Source organism: Muscardinus avellanarius, assembly GCF_963383645.1.
Source record: "Muscardinus avellanarius genome assembly, chromosome: 5".
Lineage (NCBI taxonomy): Eukaryota > Metazoa > Chordata > Mammalia > Rodentia > Gliridae > Muscardinus > Muscardinus avellanarius.
Genome location: NC_137790.1, coordinates 65612610 through 65626819, shown reverse-complemented (window position 1 = coordinate 65626819; position 14210 = coordinate 65612610). Strand labels below are relative to the sequence as shown.

The 14210-nt window shown below is 41.5% G+C and overlaps 1 protein-coding gene across 2 annotated transcripts in view; it reads left to right on the top strand.

Annotated features, from left to right (window-relative positions):
- LSAMP (limbic system associated membrane protein) overlaps positions 1 to 11049 on the top strand; it is a gene marked incomplete at both ends in the record, with an annotated part of 648209 nt that extends 637160 nt beyond the window's left edge. The window contains 2 exons of one of the 2 annotated variants that reach the window (XM_080696221.1): positions 3456 to 3488; positions 10952 to 11049. In XM_080696221.1, coding sequence (XP_080552347.1) covers positions 3456 to 3488; positions 10952 to 11049 — 131 coding nt within the window. The remainder of the gene's footprint in view (positions 1 to 3455; positions 3489 to 10951) is intronic. The other variant, XM_080696222.1, reaches the window with a different exon arrangement.
- Between the last annotated feature and the right edge of the window lie 3161 nt (positions 11050 to 14210).

Below are 14210 nucleotides of genomic sequence, written 5' to 3'. Positions count from 1 at the left end.
TTTGAAACAGGGTCTCACTGAGTTGCAAAGGGCCTCACTAAGTAGCTGAGGCTGTCCTCGAACCAGTCTTCCTGTCTCAGCCTCCCAAATGCTGGGATTAGAAGCGTGCGCCACCATGCCCACAAATAAAAGGAGAATTCTTACTCGGGCATTCTGTATGAACTGTCTCCGTGTTTCATTTAACTGGAGTCTGTACAAGTGATGTGCTTCAAGGACAGAAGGCAGGTGCTGATGACCGTGAGAATCCTCAAAAAGGCACCACGAGCTCTCCCATTTATCCCAGCATGAAAGAACATCCAGGCTAGCCTCTCTCGTGCATCAGACCAGATGAGAGAAAATGTCCTTACCTGTAGACACAGGCTGGAAGAGCCTGGTGGTCACTAGTTCTATTAATCCTGAGCTGTAGTAAAACATTTTCAGACTTCAGGCACTAGGGCAATCATGCCTTTCTTTATAGCCATCAAAAGAATGCCAGAAAATATTACACACCGAGGGCTTCTTTTTGGGATTTACTTCGGATGGACAAATGAAAACTCTATGAGGGAAGAGGGATTTACAGGTTGTTCCAAACCTTGGAAACTTCATAGATCTGATTTCAAATATATGAGTCCTTCATGCTAAATCAAAGTATAGAAAATTTATCCAAGCCAGGCAATAGTAGTGCATACCTGTAGTCTCAGTACTTGGAAACTGAGACAGGAGCATCACAGGCTCAAGGCCAACTTAACAGGGCTGGGAGTATAGCTCAGAGGCAGAATGCTCCCGGGTTCAATCCCCAGTACCATGAAAGATAAGAAGGAAAGAAAGAAAGAAAGAAAGAAAGAAAGAAAGAAAGAAAGAAAGAAAGAAAGAAAGAAAGAAAGAAAGAAAGAAGCCAGGCGTGGTGGCACACACTTGAAATCCCAGCATTTGGGAGGCTGAGAACAGAGGATCATGGTTCGCGGACAGCCTCAGCTACTTAGTGAGGCCCTCTGCAACTTAGTGAGACCCTGTTTCAAAATAAAGAATAAAAAATAAGGCAGGGGGTGTAGCTCAAAGGTCAAATGCCCCTGGGTTCCATCCCCAAACCCACAAAAAAAAGAAGGAAGGAAGGAAGGAAGGAAGGAAGGAAGGAAGGAAAGAAAGAAAGAAAGAAAGAAAGAAAGAAAGAAAGAAAGAAAGGAGAAAGGAAAATTTAGCTGAGCCAGAATTGGTGGTGCAAACCTGTAATTTCAGTACTTGGGAGGCTGAGACAGGAGGATTACAGGTTGGAGGCCAGCCTCAGTAATTTAGCTAGACGTTCGGAACTTTTTTTTTGAGACCCTGTCTCAAAAATAAAAAATAAAAAGAACTGAGGGGTTACATCTTGGAGTTAGAATATACCTGGATTCTGCTGGGTATAGTGGCACATGCTTGTAATCCCCAGAGACAGGAGGATCACACAGGTTTGAAGTCAGCGTCACTGGCTTAGGAGACCCTGTTTCCAAATTTAAAAAAAAAATAAAAAAAAAAAATATATATATATATATATATATACATATATATATATATATATTTGGTCTGGGAGTGTAGCCCGGAGGTAGAAGGGTTTCCAGAGAATGAATATCTCTGGATTCAATTCCCAGTACCAAAAAAAAATAAATAAATAAAGAATTTAGCTGCTGGATTTCATTTTATGATATTAGGAGGAGGATGTTTGGCATACATTTGTTTTTCTTGTGTTGCAGTGATTCTAGACCTTCCATTTTGAACCATGCGCAGGTGCATTCAGGGAGCCTGCCACACACTGGCTGGGCTTCTGCAGCAGACTCCTCAAAGTCCAGTGGGAAAGACATGCATTAATAAAAAAAAAATCAGACAAACCCAGGTGAAATGCAAACTGAACTAAGTACTAAGAAAGAAAGCAGGGCTTATGATAAGGAGACTAAGTTTTATCAAGGAGCACTTCCCTGTGGAAGTGAGAACTTAGTTCTGAAGGAGGGAGGTTACTAGTCTGGGTATCATTGAGCAAGTATTCCTAAGACAGAGGAACCCTGGTGTCAGGTGAACGAAGGAAGGCTGGTGACATGACAGCTGTGTATGTGGCTGGAAGGATGGACGGTGGTGGGGAGGACCACAGAAGCCAAGCTCAGGATCCGGCACCACAGGAAAGCATGAACGAATTCTATGCAGGGCTGTAAGTGACCACATGTCCAATTGAAAAAGCTCTCTCTGGCAAAAAAGTACAGTCAATGTACTTCTTTAGCAAAATCACATTAACCAGGAAGGCAGGGCTATGTCCTGACATTTGCAGAAAAGAAAAACAGTGTGCCATAGCCAGTTTGGCACACTGTGTCTGGCCATCCATTAAGTTGGGCCTGAGATTCAAAATTATATTTTACAGAAATTTTTACACATTTATGTATAAAGATCCAACAGAGCTGGGAATAATAGTGCTTACCTTTAATCCCAGTACCTGGGAAGCTGAAACAGGAGAACCACAGGTTTGAAGCCAGCCTCAGCAGAGTATTGAGATTCAAAGCAAGACCCTGTTTAAGGTCTAGGTCTGGGGTGTAGCTCAGACATAGAACACTCTAGGGTTCGATCTCCAGTACCAAAAGAAAAAAGAAAAGAAAAGAGATGCAAGAGAATACTTAAAGGAACCCAAATATTTGACCCAGGTGATCTGATTAAACCTTGACACATATTTATACATATTTCAAAAACTCCGTACTGCAACCTACTATACACCTAGGGCTAATGTAAGCACAAGGGATTCAGGGGCTAACAGGTCACACAGTGCTCCCCTCCCTCGGGGAGCTTTTGTTCTAATGAAGATAATAAGCAAGTAGGGAAGTAAAGGTGCACCACGACTTCAGGTAGGGATAAGTGCGGCTTAAATTAGTAAAGGAAGAGAGAAAAGAAGAGCAGGTGCTATATCTGAAAAAGTGATGGGTACGTCCTTTCTGAGTCAGTGACATTTCAGCAGAAATCTGCAGGAAGGAATAGAATAAGCAATATGAAGTCTGGGGAAAGAACATTTTCAGCAGATGAAACAGCCAGTGCAAAGCCTTCAAAGTTGGAATCGCCTTGCCTTTTAGAGAAGACCAAGAGGCCAACGGCTGGAATGGAAAGACTTGGGGGCAACAGGGCAGGATGGGGCTAAAGACCAGACAGTCGGTGGCCGTGCTAAACTGCAGTCAGGATTCAGAGTGCTTGTATTTGTCTATAGGCATAACACACAGCATCAAGTATGTGTAGTTGCAGGGCATTTGGTGCCACCTCTGACTGCACAACATTTGTTCCCACAAAACTGTCTCTTTCTATTTGCCTTTTGTTCTGTCTCTGTGATCTCTGTGTCTATTAAACTTTTCTTTCTGCCTTCTCTCATTCTCCTTTTGGTGGAGAGTCCCAGATGACCATCATGTTTATTCTCAATTGATAAAAGTTTCCTTTTTTTCATTTATTTTTGTTTTGCTAAAATTTTTCTTTTTTAGAAATTGGTACCACCGTGCACTTCAAGCAAAAAGGTATGGTTCTTTTTTTTTTTTTTCTGGTTGCCTTCTATATGTTAAAATTATGATTTCAGTACAATGTGATCTTATATTCTTGAGTTTATTTCAGTTCAATAATTTGTGATCCTAATTTTCATAGGACACTTGGCAGATACTTGTGAACTTTGTTGTTTAAAGAAAATGTCCTGACCTAAGTCATGATCCCTACATTCCTGAGAGCTAATAACTTTTAAATCCCTGGGACTGAGCAAGTTCTTTTCTGCCCTGCCCTCCTCCTGGACTCCTACTTTCTACATCTTAAGTGTCCATGGTTATTTCTTGCAGATCTGAATTTTGGGTAATGGTTACTGACCGATGACAGTTCTCTCAGAAGAGGTGCAGTGCCTACTTTACAGCTACTTGTTGGCTATTTGAGTAATGCATTGCTGTGCTGTGACATATAGACCAGCTCTGTCAACTGGAGCAGTATCTTGTAAAAGGAAGCACCTGAGCCCTAATATTTCCTCCTGCCTCATCATTCTCCCGGGCTTTCCTCAAGCCTCACTATGCTACAGTACACTTGGGTGGCTGGGCCCTCCTAGAACCTGCCATTCACGTCTTCCATCTTTCTGATGTACTTCCATCCACTGTGTGACGTATCATCCCTGTTACTACGAGAACAGGGCACAGGTCAAAGCTTTAGGAAACAGACCCTGAAATGTAAACAATTGCTAATTCTGAGATGTCCTTTCTACAAGTACACTAGATAATCCCAAAGAGTGTCTGTCCTCAGGCCAGGGCTGCAGAGGTAACTATGAGTCCAGACACCACCCTCTCTCAGGCCTTGTGCGCACACATTGGTTGCTAATGTCTCATATGAAGATATCTCCTCCTCTTAGTCTCAGAGGGAACTCAGATAACCATGATTACTCTCAGTCATGAACACTGGCTGCCTTTGGACTTAGGCCCTAACAGCATCCAAGTGTTATGGGAATTAAAGATACTCTGCTGCCTACTCACAAGAAAGGGCCCATGCCTTGGTTATGGACTGTGTCAGAAGGTCCTCCTAGAAAGCATACATACATGGAAACAGCATCACTTGAGGCAAGAAAGCATAAAATATTGTTCTCCCCTGCCCTTCTTCTCGCCAATACTATGATTACCAAGATTACCAATTATATTTGAAATTTAATAGACTAGTTTTATATGTGATGCTTTAGGAATTTGATATGGATGGAAAAATAGGTATAGCATTCTTCCATAATTAAAAAATGAAAATAAACCGCTAATATCACCAGAAGTAGTATCTATTGTGTGTGTGTGTGTGTGTGTGTGTGTGTGTGTGTACGCGTGCACATGCGTGCGCATATCATATCCCTTGATGTAATTTTGATGGGAAAGATGTGATGGTTCCAATTTTACTATGAGAGTACTTCAGCCTTCCAAAATCTTGCTTTATTGAGGTGAATATAATGCACGAACATATTTGTGGGAGGAGCCCAGATTTCATTCTAAAACTCATGACTCAAAGGAAACACCAGTATTTCCCTGACAATTCCCACTTCATTTGCCCAGAGGAAGCCATACTAACAGAGAATGGACAGCAGGTGGCGCCAAAGTCCACCATCTCAGGCTTCCCTTTCAACATGGCTTCCGCGGACACCCGTGTCTGCACATCTAGATATCAAAGAGAGAAATTTAGGAGAGTCTGAGGATTGTTGATCTCCTTTTTAAATGGCTGTCTTATGCATTGTTTACATTTTTACTTTATTTTCAGTCACTTCATCAGCCCTTAACAATTCTAAAAAGAATTCAAACATAACTCCTCTGATCTTCTTATATGTCTGAACTATATACAGGAGTAAAATTATGACTGATTCTTATTCCTTGGTGGCTGAAATAAATACCCAAGTATCACTGGGGAAAACTACTAAGAATAAATCTAGCCCTCAACCCAGGAAATGGAGCCGAAGGACTCAGAAGAAACAACAGACTACTGTTGGCCTGATTTGAATTGCAAAGTATCTCTAATCACATGGTCTCTAAAACAGGTGCTGAAAAACCACCTGTCCTTTCTTTGAGATTTTTACTTAAAGACAAATGCCTCAGCATCCTACATTAGATCTGTAGAATAGAGATGTGACAAAAAGGTGTCTCATATACTTCAACTTCAGAATTGCAAGTTTTGCCCTATTTATTTATATATTGATTTATTTTTGAACTGGGGATTGAACTCAAAGGCATTCTACCTCTGAGCTACATATCCAGTCCTGTTTGCTTTATTTTGTTTGTTTGTTTGTTTGTTTGTTTGTTTGAAATAGAATCTTTTATGATGCTGAGAATCTAGCTATGTTGCTGAAGCTGTCCTCTAACCTGCAATTCACCTGTCTCAGCCTCCCAAGCACAGGGATTACAAGCATACACCACCCCGACTAAGTTTTGCCCTTTTTTTAAGTATTGTCATGACAACATGCAATGTAACATTCACCATGATACAATCTCATCTACCCTGGGTTTGAAAACTTTTACCTGGTGTGTTAACCTAAGGTTTGAGTCTTGCTACAGCTGAATTTTGCCCCTTAAAGTCAAACACTAAAAGCCTCAGCTCAATTCAAAAACCCATACCTTTGATTCAGGTTGGTATTTTATTCATGTTTTTAGTCTAAATACCTTTGTCAATAACAAAAATAACAATCACAATGCTACCATTTATGGATTATTTACCAGTCATATACATAACATACAGATATAATGTGGTTAGATACCAAATTATGATTTTTGTCTGTTATACAAAAAACATATAGCAAGTTTTTGAATTGTTATTCTATTTTCCCATCTATTCTTAAGGCTAATTTATGTTTGCAGACTCTTGATTTCATTATATCCGTCAGTATATGAAAGCACTTGCTGAGCCTGGCCATCTGGCATGGGAAATAAGATTTATCATTTGCATTTCCACAAATAAGCAGAAATTTTATAACTATGAACTAAAACATAATTAATGATTTTGCTGATTATTCTTCCCTGAAATAGCCATTAACTGAAGTAGTCTCCTATGAAGTAATATATATGTATTACATGTATATATAATATATATAATTGCATAGACACTTGTGATGATTCCCCAACTAGCACTCATTTACCCTGATATTTATCAAGTCTATTTATTTACTCTCAAAATCAATTATGACAAGAGTAAGTCACAGAAGCACATCAAATCACTGTACGAGAGCACTTAAATAATAGTTGGTAGAAACAAAGATACCTTTAACAGATTTGCAAAATGCATTTCATATATAGTAATACTATTGAAAATAAAATTAGAGATTAATGTAGTCATATTGGAATTCCCTATTTTAACATAAAATAGCATGTGAAACTAACAGGTAATTTGTATTATGTGTACTAAAAGACAACTAATATGTATGATATTATATATGTATATATGAGAATGTAGGCAGCATATCTACTACCCTTTGTGTGTGTGTGTGTATATATAGACATGCATACACATTGGCAAGAATGTTATATGGGAACATATTATCCATATTTATAACATATATTATACATATTATAACATATATATATAATACATATATGTTATATAATATTTTTCAATGATAAAATTCTTGCTTTCTTAAATATTTGCTACCGTTCAAATAAATCAAGACTATTTTCCATAGCCTTATGCCCAGATACTATTCAGCATCAGGATGTTAAAAAGATAATCTAGCCTGTCCTAATGCTAAAAATCAGATTATGGAAATAAATAAAATTGAACTTATTCTGAAAACCCTTTTCATACTATCCCTGAGGCAAAACAGAAATCGTTTTTGCTTAACCATGTAGGACCTTAATTTTTGTGTACTGTTTCTTTCTTGAAGACCTCACTGATACACTGATATAAACAAATGTGCCCAGGAGCTCATGTGATCTGTGATCTGACATCACGTGACCTAATGAAAGCCCTGCGGGGCTTCCATTAAGAGGGCTTTAAGGTCCCCAAAGTACAAAATGTGTAGGGGTGAAGGACATGGAGAGAGTAGATAAGAAGCCACGCTCGGGACACCAGGGTTTCCATGCACGTCCTCAATTACAAATAAGGTGTTTTATGCAAGAGACAATCTCCTTGTGTCTGAAAGTTACTGAGGTGTCTTACATGGTCCCACATCTATTCAGAAAACCAGAGAATTCACGCCTGTAATCCTAGTACTTGGGGTGTTTGGCTAATTAGTTTCTTCTATGTTCCCATAGCTTCATACACGATAAAGCTCATTTTACATGGTTACTGTGCTACTTAAAGATTGCATGTGTTCATATTTTTATATTAAGTAATATTCTCAAGAAGGCATCCTCATCAAAAATATTCTATTCAAAATCATCTTGCAAAGTTAATACATGTCTGCCTGTAGTTCCTGTTTGTGCGGCTATTGTTTTAACCTAACCTAACGGTCAGTTGTCAAATGTTTGACAAAAAGGCTCACTGGCTGCTGAACCTCACTGGTTAGCTGAGAAAGGCAAAGACTGGAGCTGGACGCCAGGGTGGGGACCCCAATTCCTCCACTTGCAAGTGGTGTCAACCCGTATCCTAGGCTGACTCCCCACATGCCTGATTTTTCACTATAAGGCAGGTCTTATTACAGTACCACCTCACAGCACAGCTGATTCTTATATTTATAGAGATTTTATAACAATACCTTGTAGGAAGTGCTATGTAATCCTTTGTTGGGTTTGCTTTATCACTGTTATTGCTTGTATTATTTACGTGAAACAGAGATTAGGAAACCATTCTTGAATTCAGCATTTCCCCCTTTTATCTCACCTTCAATCTGCCATATTTGTTAAGAGTTTTATTGGAGGGAAAAAAAAGTCAGGTGTGGTGATTCACACCTGTAATCTTAGTACTTGGGAGGCTGAGACAGGAGGATTGCAGGTTCTTGGTCAGCCTCTGAAGCTTAGTGAGACTCTTTTTCAAAGTAAAATAAAATACAGGGCTGGGCGTGGTGGTGTATGCTTGTAATCCCAGTATTCAGGAAGCTGAGAACAGAAGGTTCGCCAACAGCCTCAGCTACTTAGCGAGGCCTTCGCAACTCAGTAAGACCCTGTTTCAAAAAATATAAAGGCTAAAAAATAGGACTTGGGGTGTAGCTCGGAGGTAGAATGCCCCCGGGTTCCATCTCCATTGCCACAAAAAAAAAAAAAGAAAGAAAAGTAAAAAAAAAAATACAGTAAGTCGGGCGTGGTGGCGCACACTTGTCGTCCCAGCATTTGGGAGGCTGAAACCAGAGAATCATGGTTCTCGGACAGCCTCAGCTACTTAGTGAGGCCCTCTGCAACTCAGTGAGACCCTGTTTCAAGATAAAGAATAAAAAATTGAGCAGGGGGTGTAGCTCAGAGGTCAAATGCCTCTGAGTTCCATCCCCAGACCCACAAAAATAATAAAATAAAAATAATAAAAATAAAAAATAAAGCTGGGCGTGGTGGTGCACGCTTGTAATCCCTGCACTTGGGAGGCAGAGACTGGAGGATTGCGCAGGTTCAAAGCCAACTGCGCTGGCTTAAAAGACCCTGTTTCCAAATTAAAAAATGTATAAAATAGGTCTGGGAGTGTAGCCCGGAGGTAGAAGAGTTTCCAGGAACCCCAGTACCACCAAATAAATAAATAAATAAATAAATATAAAAACAAAATACAACAAAATAGGGCTGGGAATGTAGCTTAGAGGAGAATGTTCCTGGGTTCAATCTCTAATACTACAGAAAAATAAAGAGTTTCAAGCTGGGCATGGTGGCACACGCTTGTAATCCCCGTGCTTGGGAGGCTGAGACAGGAAGATCACACCGGTTCGATGTCAGCCTCAGCTACTTAGTGAGGCTCTCAGCAACTTAGTGAGGCCCTGTTTCCAAATAAAATAGAAAATAGGTCTGGGAGTATAGCCCGGATGTAGAAAGCCTCTGGGTTCCACCCCAGTACCACACACACACACACACACACACACACACACACACACACACACACAAAATAATAATAATAATAATAGAATAAAATAAAATCAAAATAAAGAGTTTCAAAAAAAATCATATAACAGAAAATGCTTCCATGACACATCGTAGTTTTACACATACACACATGCACGCACACTCCACGCACACACATCTGTATACAGACCCTAAAAACTTCAAAGTGACTCATAATTAGAGTCATACTAATTTCTTTTTTGAATGTCACTAAGTATATAGACTTAAAGCCAAAGTCTCTGCAGCAAACATGTCATTTCCTTTATTGGAATATGAGCAGAACTACATGAAAAAAGACAACGGAAAGAGTAAAGCACAGGAGACCAGCTCTGCAGTGGGACTACCATGATTTCTGCCCGACCCTATTCTTGACACCAACACACCAACCCTGCCCACCTTCCCCCCCATCCATCCCGCTCTCCTGGTTAGCACCACGGCCGCCTGCCCCGGTTCCCGCTCCATTGGCGGAGCTTGGGTGGTGGCAGGGAAACCAGATGTCCGTGCCATGCCGAGTTCTGGGTGGGTCCACATCTCACTTCTGTGGGGGCTTGAATCCGCCTTTTAAGTCTCCTAGGTTGGTTGGTTCCTTTTGGTTTTCACCTTTATTTTTCAAAGTGCCAAATGAAGAGTTTGGGCAAAATGGTCTCTGCTTCCTTAAGTCTCTGCAATGCATTGTTCACTTATTTTCTCCCCCAACAAGGTACCCTGCACCCAGAAAGGTTACTTTGTAACAATCCACCTCCCAGTTAACAAATAAATGCTTCTCTCCCAGGAAAGGAGGGGGTTATGGGTTGTCTCCAGGTTGTACTCAAGCTGTAGGGATCAGCAGGAGGAGGTCAGGCTGCTGAAGGCTTCTCGCCAAGGCTTAAATCTGTATGCGTGTGGGTGGGTGGTTCTGGGTGGTCCAGGGGTATTCTACCTCTGAGATGCACCCCCAGCCCTTTTGTATGTTTTATTTGGAAAAAAGTTCTTGTTATGTTGCTGAGAGTCTCACTAAATTTCTGAGGCTACCCTCGAACCTGTCTTCCTCCCGTCTCAGCCTCCCCAGCACTGGGATTACAGATGTGCACTTCCACGCCAAGCCAGTGCTTGGAATCTTAATGAGTGCTGGCATAACAGTGTCAACTGGGACAGAGCATGTAAGAGGATCTGGAGAGGACCAAAGGCTGCAACACTGTTAGATGGCAGCAACTGCCAGCTCAGGGCCTTCTCTAGAAAAGACATTTTGTATTTAGAAGTGATTTGATAAATGAGCCCCTTCTTGGGAAAGACTTAGAAAAGGTAGTTTTGTTTGATTTCTTTTCTCAATCCGTCCGTCTCAGCCTCCCATTAGGAATGATTCTGAGCTGCACCTGAGAGTACTGACATTGAGACTGCAGCCCCCGGCCAGGCCTTACCTCTGACCCCACTGGCAACCGCTTGGCTTGAAATGGGCAGGATGTAACTGTTCTCTTTTCTCTCTCTCTCTCTTCTTTACTCTGCAGGACCTGGGTCGGTGAGAGGAATAAACGGATCCATCAGTCTGGCCGTACCACTGTGGCTGCTGGCAGCATCGCTACTCTGCCTTCTCAGCAAATGTTAATAGAATAAAAATTTAAAAATAATTTAAAAAACACACAAAAAATGCGTCACACAGGATACAGAGAGAGAGAGAGAGAGAGAGCACACGAGATGGGGGGGGACTGTTTCTTTCACAACTTTGTGTGTTTATAAATGAAGGGGGAAATAATGATAACGAAGAAGAAAACGCAACATTTAAACAATTTTGAAGTCCATCAATAAAAAATAAATCGAGTATAATTCAGGGTGGGAAAAGTTCTGCTGGGATATGTGTGTATATCATCTAAGCAAATGAATGCTGTGTAAAGACTAAGGACATCCAGATGTTGTAAAATTAAGGCGAGTGAAGAAGTACCAGATGGATATAAACTCCCCCCACAACACTTTATTCTTTCTTCCTTCATCCTTTTTCATCTGTGGGGAAAAAAGAAAAACAAATAAGGTCTTGCCTTTGGTGTTTATATTTCCATACTCTTTTTATTCTGTTTTCCATTCAAGCTGATCTGTAGCCATTTTCAGACTATCAATGGAGTCTCGTGCTGAGCCTTGAACAGGCTCTCTTGCCTCTGCTATCTCTCCAACCTTTGAGATCACCCCCTCTCCCTCCAATGTGTTCTGTCCCCCATGCCTATTCCAAGTGCCCGCCCCACCCCCACCTCTCTTCACCCCCACCAACTCCCAGAGCCCTCGTCACGCCGCAAATGCTAGGAAGTACCATTTTGATTTTTCTCCACTGTGCGTGTGTGCTCAAGTCTCTCGCTCTCACGTGGGTGTAGGTGTGTGTGAGCGTGTGTGTGTGTGTGTGTGTGTGTGTGTGTGTCTCTCTCTCTAAAGCATGCCAAGGGAATGGTCCAGGTGTACATAGACTCATTGTGCTGTAGATACTGTCCTGCATTGTAATTGTGAGATGCGGCTGTCACAAGTTGCTGGGGGGAGATGGCGGGAGGGAGGCGAGGAGCAGAGTTCCTCCCCATTCATGGCTGTCTCATGACATCAGTGTGCATTCAAACCAAGCTGTGCCCCTTCTCAGGGCAGGACCCCACATTCCTCCTAGTCCCATCATCAGACCCAGTCAGGAGTCACTCAGAATATCGTTGTCAATGAAAGTGCCTACTCTAGGTGGGGTGAGCAACCAGTGGCACAAGTCAGTGACAGGGACAAAATGACCTAGGAGAGAAGGTTTCCGATTTCACTCTTATTTCATCAGTCTGAGGGATCCATAGGTTTCCTGGCATTTTCCAAGCTGGGCCCTGCTTGCTGCAGGAGAGAGCAACAAGTAATTGAACCAATCCCCAGACACGGAAAAGTCTCCAAGTGATAACTCCCAAAGGCAGGAGAATGAGCCTCACGGAGAGCCTAAGCAGCCATTTCGCCTCCTCCCTAATCTTTCAATAACACTGCATTGCCCCAAGGATCCCCCTGAGCAGAGATTGTTTCCTCTTTTAGATACAGTACAGTGAGAGTGAGCAAGACAGGACAAATAGAAGTCCAAGTAGCCCCTTCCCATGTTCTGGAAATATTATTATCAGAGCACTAATAAAAAGCATTGACCATACTGAAAAGGAATTCGCTCCTTGTGCTCCTTTGCAGATTTTTGTCCTGGTGTTTGAGGATAATTCTGGATTTGGTTGCCCACATCACCCCTTCTGGTCCACTGACGATTCTGTGGCACCGTTGTCCATGGTAGCTACTCTCGGCCAAGCCACTAAGAATTGCACTCCACCCACCTTCCCTGCTCTATTTAAATTTACATCTCTAAGAATCATCTTGGAATTAACACTGAAATATGAGCTAATTCTTTAACCAAAAGATCTGAGCAACTTGTAGTTAATTTAGGCAAATGTTGTAGGAGTATGAAAAGCTTGACATTGCCACATCACTCCAAGGGTTTTCTTGGAGGTCTTACAGAGAGGGCTGACTCTCTGCATGCAGGTATCTTTGTCAGAGAGCCGACCACTTCTCTCACTTGGATTACAGGAAGCACTGGTAGTGAGTGGTTCAGCTTACAGAAGGGCAGTGGGTTATAATTGAGGCCACGATTGAATGTCATCCTACAGAGCCAAATATGGTATCTCGTCAAGTTTTGAACCTTGAAAATAGCTGTCACATGATACAAAGTGAAACATTTCATAACTGGGAAGAGAAAAGAAAGAAGGAAGGAAAGTAGGAAGGGAATGAAGAGGGACATAGGTGTGGTATTTAAAATCTGTTCTAAAGGATTCTACTGTTGATTTCAGAAGCTTCTTGCATCCTTCATTCATGATTTTGCAGTGTAGACATGATACAGGACAAACTGGGCTTGGGGATGGGTAAGAGCATTGATGGCAGATCCTGAGAAGGGCAGGCATCCTTACCTAAAAAAGCAGCTAGTGAACGGTAGGGAAGGTGAGCCATATTCCTAATGTAGTGTCAACTGCTAGACAATCAGGGATTTCTCTAACAGTGTGGTCTTCTCAGCACAGGAGTAAAAGGGCATTACCTTCCATGGTAATTGTCTCCCCTTATGTTGAAGAGGCAGCCACACCTTAAGTGGAAGTTTTGGAAGAGTGTCTGCTAGGTTAAAGATCCAGGAAGAAAAAAGAAGCATAGCTTGATTCCACTATCTTTAGTACCAGTTCCAGGAACAGAAGCCCCTGGCATGTCACAGGCTTTAATCATATACCTGACCTTCTTAGAGTCTCCACCCTATCATGGGAGGAAAGTCACCTCACCACTGAAAAGAATGTCTCGACCATGCTCTGATAAGGTGTAAATCCCTTTTAGAAACTTGTGTAGTGGCAAATAATGCACTGAAAACATCTGTTGACTGGAAATAATACAGTGAGAGGGGTGGAAAGCACCATATAATCTGAGTGGTGGATACATTTTATATCCTCTGCAGACAAAGTGAAACCACCATTCCTCAAACAAAATCCTTAGGCCATCTTTAAGCCAAGTAGAAATGACCTTACCCCAGAGCATGTCCTGAAGAAGGAGAAACATTCTAGGCTTTCTAACTGTGGAATTCTAATCATATTTTGTGCTGATGTTCATGAAAAGCTTTTGTCTTGTTGGAAGAATAGTTGTTTTTTTTTAAAGTTGTAAAATCCCTGTGTCTAAACCAGTCATGGTGGTTCACACCTATAATCCAGTACTTGGGAGGCTGGGACAAGAGGATCACGGGTTCTAGATCAGCCTCAGTAA